At 47.2% G+C, this 22,995-nt stretch overlaps 1 protein-coding gene across 1 annotated transcript in view; it reads right to left on the reverse strand.

Moving 5' to 3' along the window:
• The window catches only part of LOC107120217 (sodium- and chloride-dependent GABA transporter 1-like), a 67,871-nt gene that overhangs the window by 7,100 nt on the left and 37,776 nt on the right, over positions 1-22,995 (reverse strand). The window contains exons 10-13 of the mRNA XM_015422862.1: positions 18,730-18,861; positions 15,517-15,619; positions 14,659-14,759; positions 13,869-14,036 (exon numbers count right to left, since the gene is read on the reverse strand). Of these exons, the coding sequence (XP_015278348.1) occupies positions 13,869-14,036; positions 14,659-14,759; positions 15,517-15,619; positions 18,730-18,861 (504 nt within the window). The remainder of the gene's footprint in view (positions 1-13,868; positions 14,037-14,658; positions 14,760-15,516; positions 15,620-18,729; positions 18,862-22,995) is intronic.

Below are 22,995 nucleotides of genomic sequence, written 5' to 3' on the forward strand. Positions count from 1 at the left end.
CAAGGTCAGTACTGGCAGACTGGCAGTGTCTTTCCAGGGTCTCAGGCAGAAGTCTTTCACATCACCTTCCGCCTGATCCTTTTAACTGGAGATTCTGGGGAATGAACCTGGGACCTTCTGCGTGCCAAGCAGAGGCTCGGCCACTGAGCTATAGTCCCTCATCGTAGGTCTCCAGGGCCTCAGGCAGAGATCTTTCATATCACCTTCTGCCCGATCCTTTTAACTGGAGATGCCAGGGATTGAACCTGGGACCTTCTGCATGCCACGGGCCACAGCCCCTGTCCTGACATCGTGTCCTCCTCTGTGTTTCATGTCCCACTGCGTATTATTTTCATCCCACTGTTCCTCCAAGGAGATCAAGGTGGTGTCCATTATTGTCCTCCCTTTCATTTTCACAACAATCCTGTGATGTAGATTGGACTGAAAGGGTAACTGGATCTAGGACACCCAGTGAGCTTCCATGGCACAGTGGGGATTTGAACCTGGGTCTCCCGGTCCCTAGCCCAACACTCTAATAGGGTTGCCAGCCCCCCAAGGCGGGTGGGGGTTCCTCTGCTTTTGTGGGCTCCTTTCTACCTACAAATGCCCTGAAACACATTGCGATGACATCACCCAAAAGTGACATCATCACACCATCAACGTCGGCAACACTCTAGCTTTTCAGCAAAACTCTATGGTAAATTTGGGCTCAAACCATAGAATTTTGCCCCAAAACTAGAGTGTTGCTACGGAACATCGGCAGCCCAATTACGTCACTTCCAGGCAAGGCCTGAAGATCCCTCCATCAGGAAGAAGGCAGGGCCTGACAACCCTACGCTCTAACCACCACACTACACTGCCTCTCCACTATTGAACTTCTCTCTTGACCTTCAGCCATGCTGCCAGCTCCAGTTTTTATGTCCAGGGGGATTTGCATGAATCTATGGAGATCGTGATCAAAAATTCTGCTTTAGAGTGTTCCAGGCATCAGAATGCTGAAGCATAACTAAAGCAAGAGAAAAGTCCTGGTATTGGTAAAGAATTCCATTTGGCACGGGCCCCAGATGCCTTCAGCTGAAAGGGGCTTCTCAAATCCGAAGCAGCCAAAAAGTCTTTTCATGGGGGAGCCTAGAAAGCAGTTAGACCAACTTTTCTGTCATCAATGTATTTTCCCTCCTTCCATTTATGCTCAATAGGACTGAAATGGCCTATAATCTCCCCTGCCTGTCAAAACCACTTTATCTTGCATCAAAATCTAATTTCCTTCCAAGCCTCAGCTCTGTTACAGACTAATCCAGGACACTCGTACATGAGATGATGCCAAAGCGTCACACGCCTTCTCCTTGCTGCCCCCTGCTGTTTGCTGCCACAACTGTAAATTTACAAGGACAAGAAACGGGGTGTGGGTTGCAGGCTTCTTTCAGATAAAAACAACAGGCCACTTCTTGCTGGAAAAGGGTCAAGGTACATGGGTTTAAGTGGCTACAGAATTAAGGGTGATCAAAAGAAGCTATTTAAGATGATGCTAACTCTCACTCACGTCTCTAGTGGAGCTAAACCAAAGTACTTATATCTGGGATTAACACGTAATCTGTCCGCTGTTTTTCACTACAGTCGCCAATCTCCAGGTGGGGCCTGGAGATCTCCTGGAATTATAAGTGATCTCCAGATGACAGAGATTGCTTTCCCTGAAGAAAATGTTTGCTTTGGAGGGTGGCGCCTATGACATCATATCCCACTGAGGTCCTTCCCCTCCCCTCCCCAAACCCCGCCCTTCCCAGTCACACCCCCCCCTCAGGTCTCCAGGAATTTCCCAAAATGGAGTTGGCAAGCCTGTTCAACACCTCCTCTCTTTAGTGGTTCATCCATGTCAAATTTCATACTGTAAAGTCCTCAGGCGAAGGACCCTGAATAAAGTGGCACAGTGGAAATTAACCAACTGATTAATATTCTTATTAATAATACTTAACATTGCTTTTCTCTAGCAATAGTAATCAGAAGACAGAGATGAGTTTCAAGAGGGGATTAGAGAAACATATGGAGCAGAGGTCCATCAGTGGATATTAGCCATAAGGTAGATGGACCACGGAAACGTCTTTGGACAGCGCTGGCTCTTCGGCTTGGAAACGGAGATGAGCACTGCAACTCTAGAGTAGGATTCAACTGGCTTTCGAGCAAGAGAAACCTTTCCCTTTGCCTATAGGTGGAACACTATGTCTGGGGCAGTGATGATATGTGTTCTTGGTGCTTGAGGGGCAACAGTGGGAGGGCTTCTGGAGTCTGGCCCTGCTGGTGGACTTCCTGATGGCACCACGTTTTGTTGAACTGGATGGGCCATTGGCCTGATCCAACATGGCTTTGCTTATGTTCTTTAAAAAACTTTCCCTTTAAACAGATCTAATGGAACAGTATTAATCAGGTGATGCTATTTTCCTCCATGGTGGAGCAGCTAAAACAGAATGAAATATATCTAGTTATTGCAAAGTGCACAGTAACCACAAATTAAAAACGTTTGTAGAATGTAGATAAAAACAAAGAGATAGTGGGTGTAAAATCACACCCGTTTTGGTTGACACATGGACACTCTGTGGACAGAAGGGTGAGCTCCTCAATATATGCAGGCCTGATTGACAGTCAGACTTTATAACTATTATTTGGAGCGACACTATTCCACTGCATCATATACTACCTGCCTTACCCGGAGCAGATATCTTTCAGTGTGTCTTATTATTTAGACCACTAAAGAAGACCCTCAGGGCCGAAATGCATTTGGTCTGGTGGTTATTGTATGTTTAACCAATATTTTCGTCTAGGGATTATTGTATGTGTAACTTATATCTGTTGCTGTATGCAATGTCTTAATGTGACACCTCTTGGTTTTTAATCTACATTTTATGAATGTTGTTTTTAATTTGTAGATACTGTGCACTTTGCAACACAGAGATGTATTTTGTTCTACAGTTTGGCTGCTCAACCTTCTAGGTTCCTGACTTGACTCTCAGGTTGTCCCCCCCCCCCCTTTGCTGTTTCCTGCTATTGACCTCCAACCTGTGAACAGCTTCAATGGCCCTTTCCATGCATGGAGCCTCTATTAAAGGGACAGGACATGTTTCTCCAGGCCTGCTGACAACCCGGCAAGAAAGGCTTAGAAGAAACATGGACAAACATTTGGGCATCACAAAGGGCAGATGTTTCTAACTGGCTTGGCTGGGATTTGACCCAGGAATTCCTATGAGGCTGCAGGGTACAGAAAGAAGGGGCAGTATTTATCTCACAAGTTTTCAAGCAGTCCCACGCCTGTGTCCCCAGGTAGCCATAACTACTTCTTGAATACTTGACTGGAGAATACTGAGGAATGGACAGTGAGGTAAGTTTTGGGAAGGAACAGGATTTAGTTCCAGTCAGTTTTTATTGCAAAATACACTTTCAGCTCCAGATCCTACTGTTCGCCAGTCGTGAAGAAGGAGTTAAATGTTTGACCGACTATTTGTCTGTTCATTGATCTGTTTGTGGCTGTTCAGCAGCCTTGCTTCAACTATTCCTTCCTAATAATACAGCGCACATGGGACTGCGCAAGGTCCTAGGTTCAGTCCCCCCCCCCCAGCATCTTCAGTTTAAAGGAACAGGTAGGAGATGATGAGAAAGATTTCTGCCAGCGGCCCTTTCTGCACTCTCCTTTTAATCCATGCCCAAGCAATTCTGCACCAAAATTGAATTCAGACTTATTTTTAATCCAGCCCCCCCCATTCTGCACTAAAATCGAGTTCAACCTTTTTATTCTCCCCCCCCCTTCTGCACTACATTCCCTCCCTTCAGTGGTCAGCCCGGTTTCAGCCTGCGGTTGCCCCGGGTTATTTGGATGCTGTTTTGCAGTGGACTTAAATTGCCTCGACTCGAACACTGAGAAAATCTGGAGTGGCAGGGAAATGCAGAAAGGACCTGAGATCCTCAGTCTCCATCAGCCCACTAAGGGGTTGCAGCTCAGTGGTAGAGCATTTGCTTAGCATGTAGAAGGTTCCAGATTCTATCCCTGGCATCTCCAGTTAAAAGGACTGGCAGTAGGTGATGTGAAAGACCTCTGCCTGAAACCCTGGAGAGCCACTGCCAGGCCGAGTAGACAATACTGACTTTGATGGACCAAGGGCCTGCTTCCCTATAAGGCAGCTTCATGTACCTATGCACCATTACAACCTGAGGAATTATCCTTTCTCTTTTCAAACATTTTTAATAACATCCAGCCTGAAAGCTCAGGCATTCTTATGTATCATTTGGTTGGTCCTACTAAAAGACACGGGAACAGACTTGATGACTCGCATTGCTTCTACCCGCCCTTTGCACTTCAGTACTAATGACTGTAGAAAATCAGCAGCCAAAGTCACTCTCACCTGTTTGTCATCACCAACACTTTTACAAATGAGTATGGATACTATGGATGGGGTCGCGAAGAGTCGGACTCGACTGTGCGACTGAACAACAACAACAACAATGGATACTAATTTCAGCTTAACTCTATAACTTATTCTGCTAGCCTTGCTGGGGAGTGAAAATCCTGGACTGCATTGAAGCCAAGGACCTTTGCTCTAGTTCTTCTGCATACAAGGGGATTTTAATTCATGACTTGAACTCAAGACTGTATGTGAGTGAAGTCAGCAGAAGGCCCCATGCTCATGTAGCCTCCTTGCAAGGTGGGTGGTAATGAGCGAACCAAGAGACTCTGTGTTTATCTGGTCTTCCTGACCTTGGGAAACAGCCCAGCAGCCTCTGCTACCTGCCTCTACTTGGGAGGGTGACAGGGGGGAAATGGGGGTGGGGGAGGGAATCAGCACTGCTTCAATGCCATGACATCACTTCGGGTCAAAACTGGAAGCAACACCATGGAGCTGGAGTGATGCTCTAGGATTCCCCCCAAACTAGCATTTCCGTGGTGTCTTAGAACACTGCCCCGACACAACGACATCACTTCTGGATCCATGCCAGAAGTGATGTCATGGCATCAGAGATATGCCAGTTTATATGTCCCCGCCCCCCAAAAGACTCCCACTGGTTGCCCGTGCTGGGTTGGCAACCCTACCCAGATAGGAAGAGAGTATGACACTAAGACCCAGTCCAGGTACAACCTTGGGTTATATGTGTGTGTGATGAAGGCAAGCTATCAATGAAATAAACCCTAGAAATAATAGCATTTCCAGCTCTTGAAGAACAAGGGGGGGTGTCTTTCTGTTTTATTTTGTCCTGAATCTAAAAGCAAAATTAACATTTTTTTTAATTACCCAATCGCCTTGCAACTCACGGGTTTTCTTCTTTCTGAAAGCATGAATTTTGAATTGGGGTGGCAAACTGGCAAAAATTCTGCCGCCTCTCTAGGGGATTTGTAGTCAAGCCTATCTTTGTTAGGATCAAGCAGATTTATTTCATTATCCAGGCAGTCTGCTGGAAAGGCCACAAGCCTGATTAACCCCAGCCCTTTCCCTCTCTTTCTTCCAGACAGACGTATTTGATTGTCCTCACATAAGATCTTATTCAAACCCATTGGCAGAGGGAGGCTGACCTCGGCAACTAGCCTCAGCCCGGCAGTCAAAAAATCTTTGCTCTGATGTGGACCAAATTATGCAAGAGAGTCAGAAGTGTTTTGAAAAAGAGAGAAAGAGTTCATTGACTTTAGGGCACAAATGGATAGATGGCACTGGGATTCAGAGGTTGACTGCCTTTAAATGTGGAGGCTCTCTTTGATCATCATGGCTGGTAAGCACTGATAGAATCCATGAATCTATACCGTGTTTCCCCGAAAATAAGACACTGTCTTATATTTATTTTTTCTCAAGAAGACACACTAGGGCTTATACCACAAATGCATAGAAATCCTGCTAGGGCTTATTTTGGGGGTAGGTCTTATTTTCGGGAAAACAGGGTATAACTCCCTTTTAAAGCTGTTTTTTGTTCCTATGGCCATCACTACATCCTCTGGCAGTGAATTCCACATGTAATCACTTGCTCCGTAAAGAAGTATTTTCTTTTGTCCGTCCTGAATTTACTGTCCATCAGCTTCACTGGATGCCCTTGAGTTCTACTGTTTTGGGAGAGGGACAAACATTTATTTTTGTCAACTTTCTCTACCCCATGAATAATTTTATAAGCCCCTATCATGTTCCCCCTTAGTCAACTCCTTTCTAAGCTGAAAAGTCCCGGACTCTTCAGCCTTTCCTCATAGGGAAGGTGCTCCGACCCCCTAATTATCTTGGTTGCCTCCTCTGTACTTTTCCCCAGCCCCACAGTGTCCTTTTGGAGATACGGTGACCAGAACTGTACACAGAACCCCAAATGAGGCTGCACCATAGCGATATATAAAAAGGTAAAGGTTCCCTTGCTTGAAAGCCAGTCGAATCTGACTCTAGGGTTGTGGTGCTCATCTCCGTTTCAAAGCCGAAGAGCCAGCGCTGTCCGAAGACGTTTCCATGCTCGTGTGGCCGGCACGACTAAACACCAGCGCACGGAACGCTGTTACCTTCCCACCGAAGTGGTACCTATTTATCTACTTGCAATTTCTTGCTTTCAAACTGCTAGGTTGGCAGGAGCTGGAACTAGAGATGGGAGCTCACTCCGTCATGCGGCAACTTGGGTCTCGAACTGCTGAACTACCGACCTTCCACAGCCTGCAGTTCAGTGTCTTCACCACTTGAGCCACCGCAGCTCCCCATAGCGATATATAGGGAGCATTATAATCTGGGCTGTTTTATGTTCCGTTCCTATCCTAATAATCCCCAACATCGAGTTTGCCTTTTTCACCACTGTAGCACACTGGGTTGGCACTGTCTTCAAGCTATCCAATATGACACCAAGATCTCTTTCCCTAACAGTCTCAGCAAGTTCAGACACCATTAAACCTATACTTGAAGATGGGATTTTTTTTGTCCCAATGAACACACAGGGTATGGACACAACCATAGTGAACACATTTCCAGACTAAAACTGAGCCATCAGATAGAGCGATCTGTACTTGCCTCAAGGGTTACGGTACCTCCCGCCCCCCCATCCAATGCTTCTACTCTTTGGTTTGGCTGTAAAAAAGACACTTTTATATCCCCCTCCTCATTCCACACTAAAATCTCCCCTCACTAAAGATCCCAGCAGTATTGCTTCTGCTTTTCTCCCTTTTTCATTGAAGTCCACCAGTTTTCCCCATAATGGGACACTTATAAGTTTAATAGATTTTCTGGGTAATTGCAAAGTATTCATTTGGGCGGGACTTAAACGGGTAATTTTGTTGTTCATACTGAGAATATATTTATTGTCTGAATTTCAGTTGAAACGTGTTCCCCTCTTTCTGCCATTTCACCTATCCTCTGTAGTCAATAACATCACTCTGTTGAATTAGAATGGCCCTTTTCATTTTCCTCAGTAATGCTTCTGTTTATTTATTAATTTATTGTTGCCGTCAATTTGTGGTAGGGTTTAAGAACATAAGAGAAGCCAATGTTGGATCAGGCCAATGGGCCATCCAGTCCAACACCCTGTGTCACACAGTGGCCAAAAATACCAGGTGCCATCAGGAGGTCCAGCAGTGGGGCCAGGACATTAGAAGCCATCCCACTGTTGCCCCCCCCCAAGCACCAAGAATACAGTGCATCACTTGCCCCAGACTGAGAATTCCTACCTATACCTTGTGGCTAATAGCCACTGATGGACTACTGCTCCATATGCTTATCCAATTCCCTCTTGAAGCTGTCCGTGCTTGTAGCCGCCGCCACCTCCTGTGGCAGTGAATTCCATGTGTTAATCACTCTTTGGGTGAAGAAGTACTTCCTTTTATCCGTTCTAACCCGCCCGCTCAGCAATTTCATGGGAGTGCCCAGGAGTTTCCAAGGCAAGAGGCATGCAAAGGTTGGGGGGTTGCCATAGCCTGCCTCTGCACAGTGACCCTGGACTTCCTTGGAGGTCTCCCCTCCAGAGACTAGCCAGGGGCCCTGCTGTGCTGAGCTTCTGAGATCTGATGAGACAGGGCTAGCCTGAGCCATCCAGATTGGGGCACTGCTTTTATACACAGACTTTAAAAAAAAAAACATCCTGCAACTTGAGTCAAGAGATGCCTGTGTGAAGACCACACCTTGTTTTCAGGGTAACAGAGCAGAGTTTTCACTTAAACTTTTCAAGAAAAAGAAAATGATGGTCTAGGCTAGACCATTTTGCAGGGCTTTTTTTTGTAGAAAAAGCTGCTAGACCATTTAGCAACCCAGATTTACTTGGCTGCAGCCAAGGTGGAACTAGTGGGTATACCACAGCACCTGGAGGGCTGTTTTGCTTCACCCAAGAATTTCTCAAAGAAGCTGTCTGACCACACCCTCCCTCCCTCTGCCTGGGTCCCTGCCTTACTCTCAGCTCCATGAGAGCAAACTGCCTGGGTCTCAGTCACCCCCCCTCTTCTGTCTTTCCTTGCATGAGTGAGTCTGGGCCCTGGGTTGCCAGCTATGGGTTGGGAAATGCCTGGAGATTTTGGCGGTTGGGGAAGGGAGAGACCTCATTGGTAGATAATGCCATAGAGTCCACCCTCCAAAGCAGCCATTTTCTCCAGGTAAACTGATCCCTGTCACCTGGGGATCAGTTCCAATTAGGGCTGCCAGCTTTGGGTTGGGAAGTACCTGGAGATTTTGGGGGTGGAGCCTGAGGAGGGCAGGGCTTGGGGCATGATGCTGTCGAACCCAACTTCCAAATCAGCCATTTTCTCCAGGTGAACTGATCTCTGTCGCTCGGAGATCAGTTGTCATGGCAGGGACTCTCCAGCCACCACCTGGAAGCTGGCAACCCCAGTCTAATGAGTTCCTGCTGGATGTGGCCAACTCAGGAGCCAGCTGGAACGCCGTCGCCGTTCCTGTGCGTTCCTGCCCAAAAATAGCCCTGCCATTTCGCAAGCCAGATTTACTTGGCTGCAGCCAAGGTGGAACTAGTGGGTATACCACGACACCTGGAGGGCTGTTTTGCTTCACCCAAGAATTTCTCAAAAAAGCCTTCTGACCACACCCTCCCCGCCTCTGCCTGGGTCCCTGCCTTATTCTCAGCTACATCATGAGAGCAAACGGCCTGGGTCTCAGTCACCCCCCTCTTCTGCCTTTCCTTGCATGAGTGAGTCTGGGCCCTGGGTTGCCAGCTATGGGTTGGGAAATGCCTGGAGATTTTGGCGACTGGGGAAGGGAGAGACCTCATTGGGAGATAATGCCATAGAGACAACCCTCCAAAGAGCAGCCATTTTCTCCAGGTAAACTGATCCCTGTCACCTGGGGATCAGTTCCAATTAGGGCTGCCAGCTTTGGGTTGGGAAGTACCTGGAGATTTTGGGGGTGGACCCTGAGGAGGGCAGGGCTTGGGGCATGATGCTGTAGAACCCAACTTCCCAATCAGCCATTTTCTCCAGGTGAACTGATCTCTGTCGCTCGGAGATCAGTTGTCATGGCAGGGACTCGCCAGCCACCACCTGGAAGCTGGCAACCCTAGTCACAATAGTGGGCGATCTCTAAGCAGCACCTGGAGACTGGCAACCCTGTGGAGCACCCTAAACTTGCCATTCAAGTCCATAAAGGGGAAAGTTCACCAGTTAAGGGCAAACCAGCAGACACAGAGAGAATCTTCTTGGGGGGGGTGTGATTAGCAGAGGAGCAGATGTTCAAAAAGTATCCCAGCGCAGAACGAACATTCTTCACTGCCTCCCCCCAACCCGCCGCACAGGGATTGAAGATGGAGTCTTTGGGGGGGAACGCACGTTTTGATGTTTTGAATTTGTCTCTCCCCCCCAAGCAGGGGGTAAGAAGATCATAGTTAAGCTGTGCCGTATTAATTTGTTTCCCTGCAGGAGGCAGAGGACGATGAGACGGTGTCCAAAATTTCTGAAGAGTGTCTATGAACCCTGGAAATTAGATTTTAGCAATAATTATTGGCGAGGTCGGCATGAGAGGCAAGGAGCCTTTCTCCAAGTTGCTGCGGGGAGGGGGACGCTGCCTTTTGTGGGCTTCAAAGCAAGAGATAAGGAAACAAACAAACCCTCGGGGCGTTCCAGGCACTGTGCCGGGGCCGGCTCCAAACACTTAAAGGTCACCTGAGATCTTAAAGTCAAATTAGCATCGGAATTATTCCATTTAATTATGAATCATTCCGTTTAATTATGAATAGATGCACCCTGTAGGTACGATGGGAAATAGGAGGTGGTTTGGGTTTTATCATTTTTTTTTTAAACTCCTGAGAACAAAGCCCCGCTTCTCAGGGGGCTTCTGCACAAAACGCATGTCTGGGTAAATGGTGCTCTTCATCAGAGTTCCCGTCTTTCACAGACCCGTGGAACGGGGAAGGAAAAATCCTTGTTATGGACCAGCAGGACCAGGACAGGTAGGGTTGCCAGCTCCTGGGTGAGAAGTACCTGGAGATTTGGGGGTGGAGCCTGAGAGGCCGGGATTTGGGGAGGGGAGTGTTATGTACGCAAACCGCCACTAGGGGTCTACGGCACAGGCAGGAGCTTGGCTCCCTTGAACAATAGGAACATAGGATTCTGGTTCCCCCAGCACCAACCAATAGCCACTTAGGCAGGAAATTCAAACCCTCCAATGGACTTGCAGGGCCGTTTTTGTCAGTTAGATGTTAAGTACAATAAACGTGTGCAAACGCATGTCGTCGTCCGAGTCCTCCATGTGGCGAACCCAGTACTTTTCAGGGAGGGATTTCAATGGGCATCAATGCCATAGAATCCGCCTTCCAAAGCAGCCATTTTCTCCAGGTGAATTGATCCCTGTTGCTCGGAGATCAGATCAGTTGTAATCAGTGTTCCCCCTAAGCTGAGTTAGTGTGAGCTAGCTCACAGTTTTTTAGCCTCCAGCTCACACATTTTTGTCTTCGCTCAGGAAGGAAGGCTCTGGAGCAGGCTCATTTATGCAGCAGCCAAATCCCTCGCTCACAACTTTAACGCCAGGAGCTCACAAAGTAGAATCTTTGCTCACAGGACTCCACAGCCTAGAGGGAGCCTTGGTTGTAATTCCAGGAGATCTCCCACCAACACCTGGGGGTTGGCAACCCTAAGCAGAGGATCAGGAGCGAAGGTCACGTGCAGACAGAAACATCTGCTCCACACCTCCACTCTTTATGGTAGAAGTAGAAGGGTGCCTCTGGTCATTTCCATTTGTGGCAGCCTACCTGGGTGGGTGCAGGCAAAGGCAGCAGAGTGGCTTTGTGTAAAGCCACAGAAAGTATATCTCTGCATAGCGACCCAATATACATCCAAATACTGACTAGGGCCTACCCTGCTTAGCTTCCAAGATCTGGCGAGATCTCAGCTAGCCTGGGCTATCCAGGTCAGGGCCATAGAATATGCTCCAACATATATACATGCTGCTTGTAAAACCCAGATCCTGTGCCAAGAAAGCCAAATGCTATTAGCTGAAAGGTAATGCAGATTAGAAGCCTGCTTAGCCCTGCTTAGCTCAGGCTAGTCATATTTGGGAGCTGAGCAAGGTCAGCTGTGGTCAGTACCTAAGAACATAAGAGACGCCAATGTTGAATCAGGCCAATGGCCCATTCAGTCCAACACTCTGTGTCACACAGTGGCCAGAAATACCAGGCGCTTGGATGGGAAACCTCCAAGGAAGACTGAGGTTGCTATATGGAAGAAGACAACTGCAAACTCCATGAAAGACAACTGCAAACTCCATGACAACTGCACTCCATGAAATTGCTGAGCGGTCGGGTTAGAACGGATAAAAGGAAGTACTTCTTCACCCAAAGAGTGATTAACACTTGGAATTCACTGCCACAGGAAGTGGTGGGTGCTACAAGCATGGACGGCTTCAAAAGGGAATTAGATAAGCATATGGAGCAGAGGTCCATCAGTGGCTATTAGCCACAAGGTATAGATAGGGACTCTGGGGCAAGTGATGCTCTGTCATCTTGGTGCTTGGGGGGGGTCAACAGTGGGAGGGCTTCTAATGTCCTGGCCCCACTGGTGGACCTCCTGATGGCACTGGTATTTCTGGCCACTGTGTGATACAGAGTGTTGGACTGGATGGGCCTTTGGCCTCATGCAACATTGGCATCTCTTATGTTCTTATGTTCTTATGTTCTTATGAAGTTGGTTGTGACGCTTGTCTCTTGCCTGGAATGCCCCGATGGAGTTGCCACAAGTTGGTTGTGACTTGATGGCATGTTCAATGCAAATTAAGCAAGTGCACGCACATATTAACTAGTTTTTGTCTGATTTATTCTTTAAAGGGAGGAGTGAAAAGCTACATAGAACACTGCAGTCCCCTGACCACTAGAAGTCCCATACAGCCCCATGGTGACTGCAGGGATTTCGAAATCTTGTGGACTAGACACTTGGCTTTCAAAGACAATAAAAAGCTCACAAGCTGGATCTCAGAATGAGGAACTCTGCATTCAGTATATTTCTCACAATATCTCTTGTAACTCATGGCAACTCCATCCATGGGGCATTCCAGGCAGAAATGGTTTGCAATTGTCTTCTTCCATATAGCAACCTCAGTCTTCCTTGGTGGTTTCCCATCCAAGCATCTCACAATGCAAGAACTCGTGGGCACTCAATGAAATTGCTGAACGGTCGGGTTAGAACAGATAAAAGGAAGACCTTCTTCACCCAAAGTTTGATTAACACATGGAATTCACTGCCACAGGAGGTGGTGGCGGCTACAAGCATGGACGGCTTCAAGAGGGAATTGGATAAACATATGGAGCAGAGGTCCATCAGTGGCTATTAGCCACAAGGTATAGATAGGAACTCTCAGTCTAGGGCAAGTGATGCTCTGTATTTTTGGTGCTGGGGGGGGCAACAGTGGGAGGGCTTCTAGTGTCCTGGCCCCACTGATGGACCTCCTGATGGCACCTGGTATTTTTGGCCACTGTGTGACAGAATGTTGGACTGGATGGGTCATTGGCCTGATCCAACATTGGCTTCTCTTATGTTCTTATGTTCTTAAATGTCACAGTTGCATATTATAATCTTAGAAGCACAGAATGCATAGCCTGAACATACTTTGCCAATGTCCTTCAGTTAAAATTCCTTTGGATTTTGTTGCTACCATTTGGCATTCTGTACTCTAGGGCACTCCGATGGTCAGACTTTGAACACTCTGGTGAACCTTTACCATTGCCCATTGAGTTGTAGACATCTATAACTAGTCGTCCGTAGGTCAGACAATTGTACCCTAAACAATCCCCCTGGACCATCAAATCTACAAAGTAGGAAGGACTCTTGATTGGAAAATGCCAAGGCCTTGTCAAAATCAGAAAAGAACCTCAAGGATAGTTTTCAGAATATGAAAAGGATCAATGGAGATAAAATACACATTGGGTTTGATCCAACAATTTGTCAACACAAGCAGCCCAGAACCTTGCCACGTTCCCCAGCCCCCTCAGCAGCCCCCTTCCAATGCAAGGGAAATTGACTCCTGGGGTCATGCAGCCATCATAGAATAATATGGGTTGGGGGGGATACACTGAGGCAGAGGAAAGAGGTGAAATGACACCCTCCTGTCTTCCGCATGGAAGAAGGACAGAGCAGTTCTCCAACTTGAATGGCTATTGGTCCGTGTGGAGCTCTTGACCCCAGAAATCAACTTCCTTGTGGTCACAAGGGACTACCGGGGGCAGGGGGGGAGACTAGGGGAATGAGACAAAGACCACTTGGATAAAGGGGGAGTGCATAACATTATCGCCAATTATGAGTTTTCAGACATTTCAAAATCCCCAAGAGTGCCTTCTTAAAGGATCTCATCTAGCAATAGAGAACTTCTCATACATCTGTTGATTGCGTGTTTCCACTCTTGGCATTTTAGTCACCGTCTGGGTGACACGATTGCTTTTCACACCTGTGCTATGACAGGAAGAAGTTGTTGAGATGCTCTTACCTGTTTGATAGTTCCCTTTGCAGTAAAGAAAAAGTACAACATATATCCTGGAATCAAGACCATGGAGGAGAAGGCCATGAGCCAGCCAATGCCTTGACCCCATGCAGGATAGACGTATTTCCCCATTTTCAGAGGAGTCATTTGAAACACACTGAAGAAGAAGACCCCCTAGACAGACAGAGAGAGAGAGAGAGGAAAAGGCAAAACTGCAGCCCAAAATATCCATGTACAAAAAGCAGATTTATTCAGAGAGACTAGCCTTTCTTCTGCAGTCTCTCAATATGACTTCTCCACTGCCCTTAACCCAGCCACACACTCTTTTCCACTCTAGACACCTACTTTCCTTCAACCACAACTCATTCAGTTCATTTAACAAGTCCATAGATTTCAGTGGCTACTAGACACAATAGCCAAAAGTGAAATCTGGACTGCCCAGAAGGCTGCCAGCGATGGAACTCAAAACAAAGATTCCCACCAGTACCTCATTCAGAAGGAGCAGAAACAAGATCCTTGATAACAACAGGCATACCAATACTGTCCCCCCCCCCCGCAGCACTCTGCCCAACTCCATGGATAATTAGGAACATCTGGGGCCCCAGGCTTTTAAACACCTAGTGTGTCCCCCCCCTTTGGGGGCCCCAGAAGGGAAGTCCCGTATTTGGAGGCAGCCTCCCTCTGTCTACACAATGCTGAGACGATAACAAGTGATTGGCTGTTTCTGTCATGCTCTGCTTGCCAGTGAAATCTCTTCAAAGCCATTCTGACGGTGGCTTCATCCTTAACTGCTTACCAGGCAGACGAGAGGCGTGAAGACGACCCAGCAGATCTTCCACCAACTGCAGGGTTTATAACCGACCATCTCTTCAATGTTGTTATAAAATTTGTTCACACCTGGAATGATAAGTATCTGTTAAACAGTCTGGAAGCCCTTTTTTGCACTGCTACCTGCCCTTTCTGCCCCAGACCCAGCACGGGCCAGAAATAGTTACTGAGGCCTTGGGATATGAAGGGAGAGGACAAAAGGCTACTGATTCACTGGTATGGTTGACCAAGGAAGTTCTGGGTTGGACACCTGAGAGGTCTGCCAAAGCCATTCTCAATTTTGTATATGGTAGCCAACCTCCAGGTGGTGTCTGGAGATCTCCTGGGATTACAACTGATCTCCAGGTGACAGAGATCAGTTCGCCTGGAGAAGATGGCGACTTTGGAAGGTGGAGTCTATAGCCAGGGTGTCAAACATATGGCCCATGGGCAAGAACCGGCCAATACAGGGCTCTTATATCTCTGGTACCTGGCGTTACATTTTATGGCACACGTGGCCCAGCTCGCCAAAAAGACATTTATGTCAGATCCAGCCCTTGTAACAAATGAGTTCAACGCCTCTGGTCTATGGCATTATACCCCATTGAAGTCCCTCCCCTCCTCAAACCCCACCCTTACCAGGCTCCACCCCTAAAATCTCCAGGTATTTCCCAACCTGGAGCTGGCCACCCTAATTCTATAGAAACCAGGAAGGAAATCTTGACCCCTTTGGGTCACGGTTCACTTTAGCGGGAGCTCTGACGGACTATCCCCAAGTGCCCATGGGAATCCAATCCAGCCAAGACGGAATGTTTACAAAAACGGGCCACAGATCAGTTGTACTTACCATAACACCAGGAAATGGAGATAGTCTCAAAAAAGACCAGGAAGAGGAGACACATGCCGCTGGCAGAGTAATAATCAAACAGCTTGAAAACATAGATGCCACCCTGAGGGGACAGAATGCAAGGCCTTAATGCAGTTAGAGAGCATCAAGGCAAATGAAGATAGAAAATCCCATTAAAAGAGAGCTCGGCACGGAGCAGAGGAGAGCTCTGAAATATCGTCTCATAAGCAGGTTGACAGCAGGCATATCTGCGCTATGAAATTATATCCATTTTATGCTGGTTTAATTGCTCTGGCTTCCCACAAAGGACCTTGGAACTGCAGTTTGGGGAGGGTGCAGAGAATTCGGAGAGAGACATCTTGCTGATAAGGTTTCTGTTTGATTGCCATGACTGATTTCACTGTGAATTCATAATAGACATCTGATTGGGGGGGGTTGGGTAAAAGGAGTTTGAAGAGGTCAGATTGGGTTGGTAGTTCAGGACAAAATCCCGTAAAAGTGAGTGGGATTTAAGCAATGTAAGTACAAGGGGACTGCCGGCAAACTTCAGTTTTCTTCTCTCGATTGTCTTCACCATGGGGCTCTCTTCTACAGCTTGTGGTAGGAAATTGATGCTTGCTGCATTTGGTTATCACTCCCAGCCTAAAAAACATTTCTTGGTCTTCATATACAATCTCTCTCTAATTAGCAGAGGTCTGAGTTTCAACCACATCCAAAATTTAGATGTGCCTTTAGAGGAGACATTTTTGCATTCAGGAAAAACACATCGGGTTAGATCCAGGCTCAACTGGCCATTTCCACCCCCCCCCCCCGGGGGTGTTGGGGAGCTGCAGGAGGAGGGGGGAGGCAGAAAAGTCCCATTCTGCCTTTGGAAAAATGTAAAGGCAATCCAAGAACAGGGACTATGGTGGATACAATATCGACAATAGAAAACAACAACACCGTGCGGAAGAATTAAACAAACAACAACAATAATAATCAAAATATATACTGTATTATTTTTGAATAAAGTGCCAACAATACAAATAGAATAACGTTTTAGGTCAACAATAATGTAAATGAAGTATCTTGATTTTTGAGAAGGTCAGGGGGTAGGAGCGGGGAGGCAGGAAGTGGGAGGGGGGGGCAACAGTGGGAGGGCTTCTAGTGTCCTGGCCCCACTGCTGGACCTCCTGGGGGCACCAGGTAAAGTGCCAACAATACAAATAGAATAACATTTTAGGTCAACAATAATGTAAATGAAGTGTCTTGATTTTTAAGAAGGTCAGGGGGTCGGAGCGGGGAGGCAGGAAGGTTCCATTCTGCCTTTGGAAAAATTGAGCCTGGACCCAACCCAATTTAAGTACACTTTCAAATATGAAGAGTACATACAATGTTTATGTATTTATCCACAATATTCATAACCCATCTTATTTCCTTAGACTCCAGACAGCTAACAGTGCGCAAAGTTGCAAGGACACAAAACATAAGCCTCCATAAAATAAAAATTGTAAAAAAAGCACAGCCGACGTAACACACAGCAAGATCTGCCAAAACACTCCCACCCCAACAATGTCCTCTCCTCTGAAATGCAATCTGGTTTGACTTCAGTCCCTTGAACACTTGTGGAAAAGAAGAGATGCACCGTTACTTCAAAAAGCATTTTTGATTTAATACAGTTCAGGGATGGTGCATTCACACTATAAAGCATTGGCGATGTCCCAACACATACAAGAAGTCAGGCACCTGTTGGCTGTCCCACCTGGGCCTTTTCCATGGTTGCTCCTGTTTTGTGGAATGGTCTCCCTACAAGGGATGTCAGACTCCAGGTGGGACCACGGGACCCGCTGGAATTCCAGCTCATCTCCAGACTACAGAGATCATCTCCCCTGGAGAAAATGGCTGCTCTGTAGGATGGAGTCTATGGGCATCGTACCCCACTGAGGCCCCTGTCCTCCCCAGGCTCCACCCCCAAATCTCCAGGAGTGTCCCAGTCTAGAGCTGGCAACCCTACCCTGAAGAGGTGGGGGGCTCTCCTTGGAGGTCTCCTAGAAGTCCTGAGGGGCCTGCCTGTTTGCCAGGGCTTTTGAGGGGGTTCCAACTGGTAGGCATCTTTTAAGGGAAGGGGAGATTTGGGGTTTGATATTTTAATCTGGAATTTTAAAATATTACTGTAAGCCACTTTAAACCACAAGGAAAGGTGGTGTATAAATCTTTAAATGCATAAATTTCATTTTCTTACGGTTCCCAAACTGCATTCTTCATTTTGGAGCACTGCAGGTGGTAATCCTAGTTCACAAGGTATAGATAGGAACTCTCAGTCTGGGGCAAGGGGCGCTCTGTATTCTTGGTGCTTGGGGGGGGGGGCAACAGTGGAAGGGCTTCTAGTGTCTTGGCCCCACTGCTGGACCTCCTGGGGGCACCTGGTATTTTTGGCCACTGTGTGACAGAGTGCTGGGCTGGATGGGCCATTGGCCTGATCCAACATTGGCTTCTCTTATGTTCTCCTATGTTCTAATGTATTTTCATCTGCCAAAAATAGATGACTGCACATGGCCTACATGATGGCGCATAGACACACAGGAAACCACTGAGAGTGAAATGATTCACAGTCACCAGGGGACATGAACAAGGTACCCCAGTGACATGGGCCTGTTCCCTTGAGGCTCTTTGTAGTCAAGTTCCAACCGGATGACATGTGTCTCTCCAGTCCATGATAACAGAGGACTAGCGGAAGATGCACACTGAATTTAGATAACTTGGAATATCGGGATTCAGAAAAGAGAGAGGTGTTTACGGTCATTTAGCAACATTTCATGTGAAGACCAAATCCATCGCTAGGCAGTAGCCAGCAGCAGAGCTCTTAAGAAATTTGATGTCTCATATGGGAATCTCCAGGCTTTCTGTGCTGTAATTATATATGCTGAGATGGACAGAAAGATACCAATAAAAAGCTTTTTACCCATCTTTCCCTCCAGGCCTTTAGCTTAAACCTTTAATTCTCCTTTCCAACCGTAACCAAATTACAAGGACAGGCAATTGCCGTTGCCTACAGACATTCCTTGATACGCTTGCCCTTCCCCTCCCTTCTTCTGATTTTTCTCCCTTTGCCTGCTTTAGACTGTAAGCCTCTTGGGTGGGGTTTTTGGTCTCTGTGTATCTAATAATAATAATGGGCTTTGGATATTGTGGCAGTAACCTGGTGGAGACAGGAAATACGGAGATCGGGTTTACCTGGGTGATGTTGGACAATCCAATGAGGTAGGAGATAAAACAGACCACAGCAATAAAGATTTTCTTCCTCGCTCGGAGCAAATGTGGGAACTCATCCATCAGGGCTGTGATGAGGCCTTCCACAGTGCAAAACTGCAGGAGGAAAGAGATCATCGGTAACTTCCCTGTTTGCACTGCTATCCCTTTTTACCCACATACCCCCTGGACATTTTTCATCTCACCGCTGGCATCGACTATTTTTCCAATATAGTCCTGCATCTGGTTTGCCTAAGGGACATCTGTCATTACAAAACCAAAGAGTAAAATGTGTTCATTCAGTCAGTAAGGCTTAATTCCATTCCGCAGTTTCCCTTTCTTTCAGGGATGGGGAGAAATACCACTAACTAGACATGGATTCTGCTGACTTAATAAACAACCTATGCAAAAACAAGTTGGCAAGGTTCCCCCATAGTCAAGCAGCAGTGCAATATGGATCCGGCTAACAAGGATAATGCAGAGGTCTTTCATGTCACCCACAACCTGATTCTTTTTAAACTGGAGTTGCCGTGGATTGAAGCTCCATGCAAAGCAGCTGTTCTACCACTGAGCCAAGCCACCCCCCCGCCCCAAGTTCACGAGAACATCTACATCACTGTATTACCCAGAAGTGGATGACTCCCTGGAGGGGCAGTAGTTCAGTAGTAGAACATCTGCTTGGCATGCAGAAGGTCCCAGGTTCACTCCTTAGCATCTCCAGGTAAAAAGATCTGGCAGCAGGGGACGTGAAAGACCTCTGCCTGACACCCTGGAGAGCTGCTGCCAGTCTGAGTAGGTAATGGACCAGTGGTCTGAATGAGTATAAAGCAGCTTCATGTGTCTGTGTCTAAGAGCCAGTTTGGTGTAGTGGGTAAGAGCAGTGGACTCTAATCTGGGGGACTGGGTTTGATTCCCCAGTTCTCCACATGAAGCCAGCTGGGTGGCCTTGGGTCAGTCACAGTTCTCTCAGAGCTCTCTCAGCTCCACCGACCTCACAGGGTGTCTGTTGGGGGGAGAGGAAGGGAAGGTGATTGTAAGCCGCTCTGAGACTCCTTCAGGTAGTGAAGGCTGGGGTATAACAACCACAGCAACCACCAGCAACCACCAACAACCACAACTCCTCCTCCGTCTTCTTCTTCTGTGTGCGAACTGACTCCAGGCTGTCATAAGAATTCTGCCTGGGATGTGTGTTCTGTGAATGTTCATTCATTACTAGATGAATTTGGACTATTCACTCTCCAGATGAACTGCCTCGTAGGGTTGTTAAAAGCAGAGGTGGGTTAGGAAGGTATGCCGCTTTGGCCTCTCCGGAGGGAGAATGTGTAAGGAATTAAATTCACACGTGCAAGTCATCCCCTGATACACAGTCAGCAAGTCACTTTAGAGAACCAGCCCTTATTGTGTGTGTTGTTACAATTTATTCAGCTGCGGCTCACGTTAGCACACGTGGTACCCTCCCTCCTTTTCCATCCTCAAAATAAGATAGGCTAGGCTGGGAGAAAATGATTGGCTGAGGGTCCCCCAATGGGATTGAACACAGGACTAATATGACACTATAACCATTAAACTACAGTGCCCTCCCAAACACTGCATATAGTCCACTAGGGGTGGACTGGGAAGCTAAAATGGCCCTGGGACAAGCCAGGCTGAGCAGTTCTTGTAGCACTACAAACTAGACCTACAGAGCCATGGAGTACCAAAGTAGATGTGATAAAGTACCTGAGTCCACCATGGGGGTCTTCTCTGCCATTCTGAGGATGAAATTTCTTATGTCTACAAATGCCATGGGAGCCAATCCTGATAGGGATCAAGGTATGGGGGGGCCTCCTATCCCCCCCTCCACACACCATTTTCAAGGTCCCAAACCTCTGGCATTGAGAGTCTTGAAAAGAGCCCACCAATGGAGGGAACAAGCTCCACTACCGCTGTCCCAATCAGGCCTGGGGGCCCCCATGGCATTTGCAAACAGAGGGAGTTTCATCCTTCAAATGGTACCGTGGAGGTGTCCCCATGGTGGACTTGGGGACGCTGTTCCATCTAGTTTGGCTCTCCGTTCAGCAGTGCCCTACCATGGGCGTTAACTCAACCACGGCATGCTCCCACAAACTGGTGGCAGTGCAGGAGGGGGCATTTGATGAGATAACCCTGAGTACAATGGCTGATGAACTGACTGAGCCAGGGGGACCTCAGGTGCCGGCAGAGTTGCTAATGTTTGCCTTTGATTGCACATGGCCTTCAGGAACCCTCTAGAACACAGAACATAATACATGGAGCTGGACGGGAACTCAAGGGTCATTAGCATTGCCCTCCCCCTGATGGAGCGGGGCTTCCACAGCTTCTGGGGGCCCCAATCCACCACTGCCCGGATGGCTGGTGGGGGAGCCTTACCCCCGGGGTAGTCCCGTCTGCTCCCGACATGCCTGGTGTGATGACGTCACCTGGAGGTGACGTCATCCTGCACAGCACATAGCATGGGGAATGCTCTAGCATTTTGGGGGAAACTCCGTAGTAACCAGAAGAATGGAGCCCCCCGCTGTAATGTGGTAAGGACCTGGCAACCCCTTGTACACACTCCCCAGTGACCCCTGCTCTATGCCCAATCTGACCTGGAAGAAAATTTCTTCCTGACCCCAATGTGGTGATCAGCATTACCCTGGTCGTATGAGAAAGGGTCACACAAGAGCCGAGCACTGGCTCATCTCTTCCTGCCCTCCCTCTCACAATCTGCCTAAATTTATAGAATCTGAATTGCTGTCTGATGGCCATCTAAAAACTTCCAAAGATGGAGTGGCCCACCACAAAATTTCCCTGGGAATTAAAAAACAGTCTGCCCATATAATCTGCACTACATTTATTGTGACTATTTGTTTATTTAACAAAAAAATATTTGCACTGCATCTTGTCATTGTCATCCCCCACCCTGCAAGCCACAGTTTGATTTGTGAGCTGTTTGTCAGGAGAACACCACCAAATTCTTAACCCAAAAGAGTCTTCCTTTGTAAGACTTTTGTGACATATGTAATACTGGATGCTTGATGAGGAGACTACAGACAGCTCTCAGATGTTGCTCTTCAAAGCTTGCTTGAACACCATGGTCCCTCTGGGGCACTTCTGTGTGCAAGTTTATTAAGAAGCAACACTAAAAGTAATTAATTTCAGGAGTGTCTGATAGAGTAGAGAAAGCCGTCAGTTTAGAATTATCTTCCAGCCACCTTGAGAAAATGCACTCTGGGTAAATGAACTGCTTTTTAAAAGCTGTTTAGGAGGCATAAAAGAAATAATGAATGATGGAGTTGTTGAGTTAGCATTTGTGCCATTTTTTAAAAAAAGTTCTTTGACCTAAGAACCAGGTAAGATCTAAACCTCTGAGTAATCAATTATAAATATCCAAGACACTGCAATGAGTGAGTGTCGCAGAAAGGAAAAATGGACTTTTCTGCTTTAAAAGCTTGGTTGCAATATGTTGATAGTGAAGGGAATTTTTTCATCAGTTCAAATAAGCTGGTCTACCTATGCAGGAAAAGCTCACTGTGCAGTCCCCCCCCCCCCCCCCGGATTATACATTCAAACTTCTGGCAATAAATTGCATTCAGAAATCTCCCTTTCTATAGAAAAAAATGTCCTCCGCATATAGAAAAGTAGTGTATTTGGTAGATGGGTTTTAGACTGGCCTGTTCTGCTAATGGTCTACACACAAGGAGTTTTCTCCCTGCTCTAGAAGAGCAATAAAAAGTTACCTATGCACACAGAGTACAATACAGGAACAGCTGAATCACATGATTCTACTGCAGCTCTGAGATGTGGTTTGCATCATTATAATTTTCATGCCTTCTTTCCTAACAGACTGTATGAAGAAGAAGAAGAAGAAGAAGAGAAGAGATTGGATTTATACCCCACCCTTCACTACCCAAAGGAGTCTCAGAGCGGCTTACAATCTCCTTTCCCTTCCCCTCCCCACAACAGACACCCTGTGAGGTAGGTGGGGCAGAGAGAGCTCTGACAGAAACTGCTCTTTTTCAAGAACAGCTCTGCCAGAACTATGGCTAGCCCAAGGTCATCCAGCAGGTACAAAAGGACCAGTGGGGAATCAAACCCAGTTCTCCCAGATTAGAGTCCACACACTTAACCACTACACCAAACTGGCTACATCAAACCAGTCTTCTCATGAAGCACAGAAACAGAGCTGGAAGGGACCCCAAGGGTTCATCTAGTCCAACCCCATGCACAATGGAGGAAATTCAAAGCTACCCC

The sequence above is a fragment of the Gekko japonicus genome, unplaced genomic scaffold (genome assembly GCF_001447785.1).
Source record: "Gekko japonicus isolate JY-2015 unplaced genomic scaffold, Gekko_japonicus_V1.1 scaffold1229, whole genome shotgun sequence".
Taxonomy (NCBI): domain Eukaryota; kingdom Metazoa; phylum Chordata; class Lepidosauria; order Squamata; family Gekkonidae; genus Gekko; species Gekko japonicus.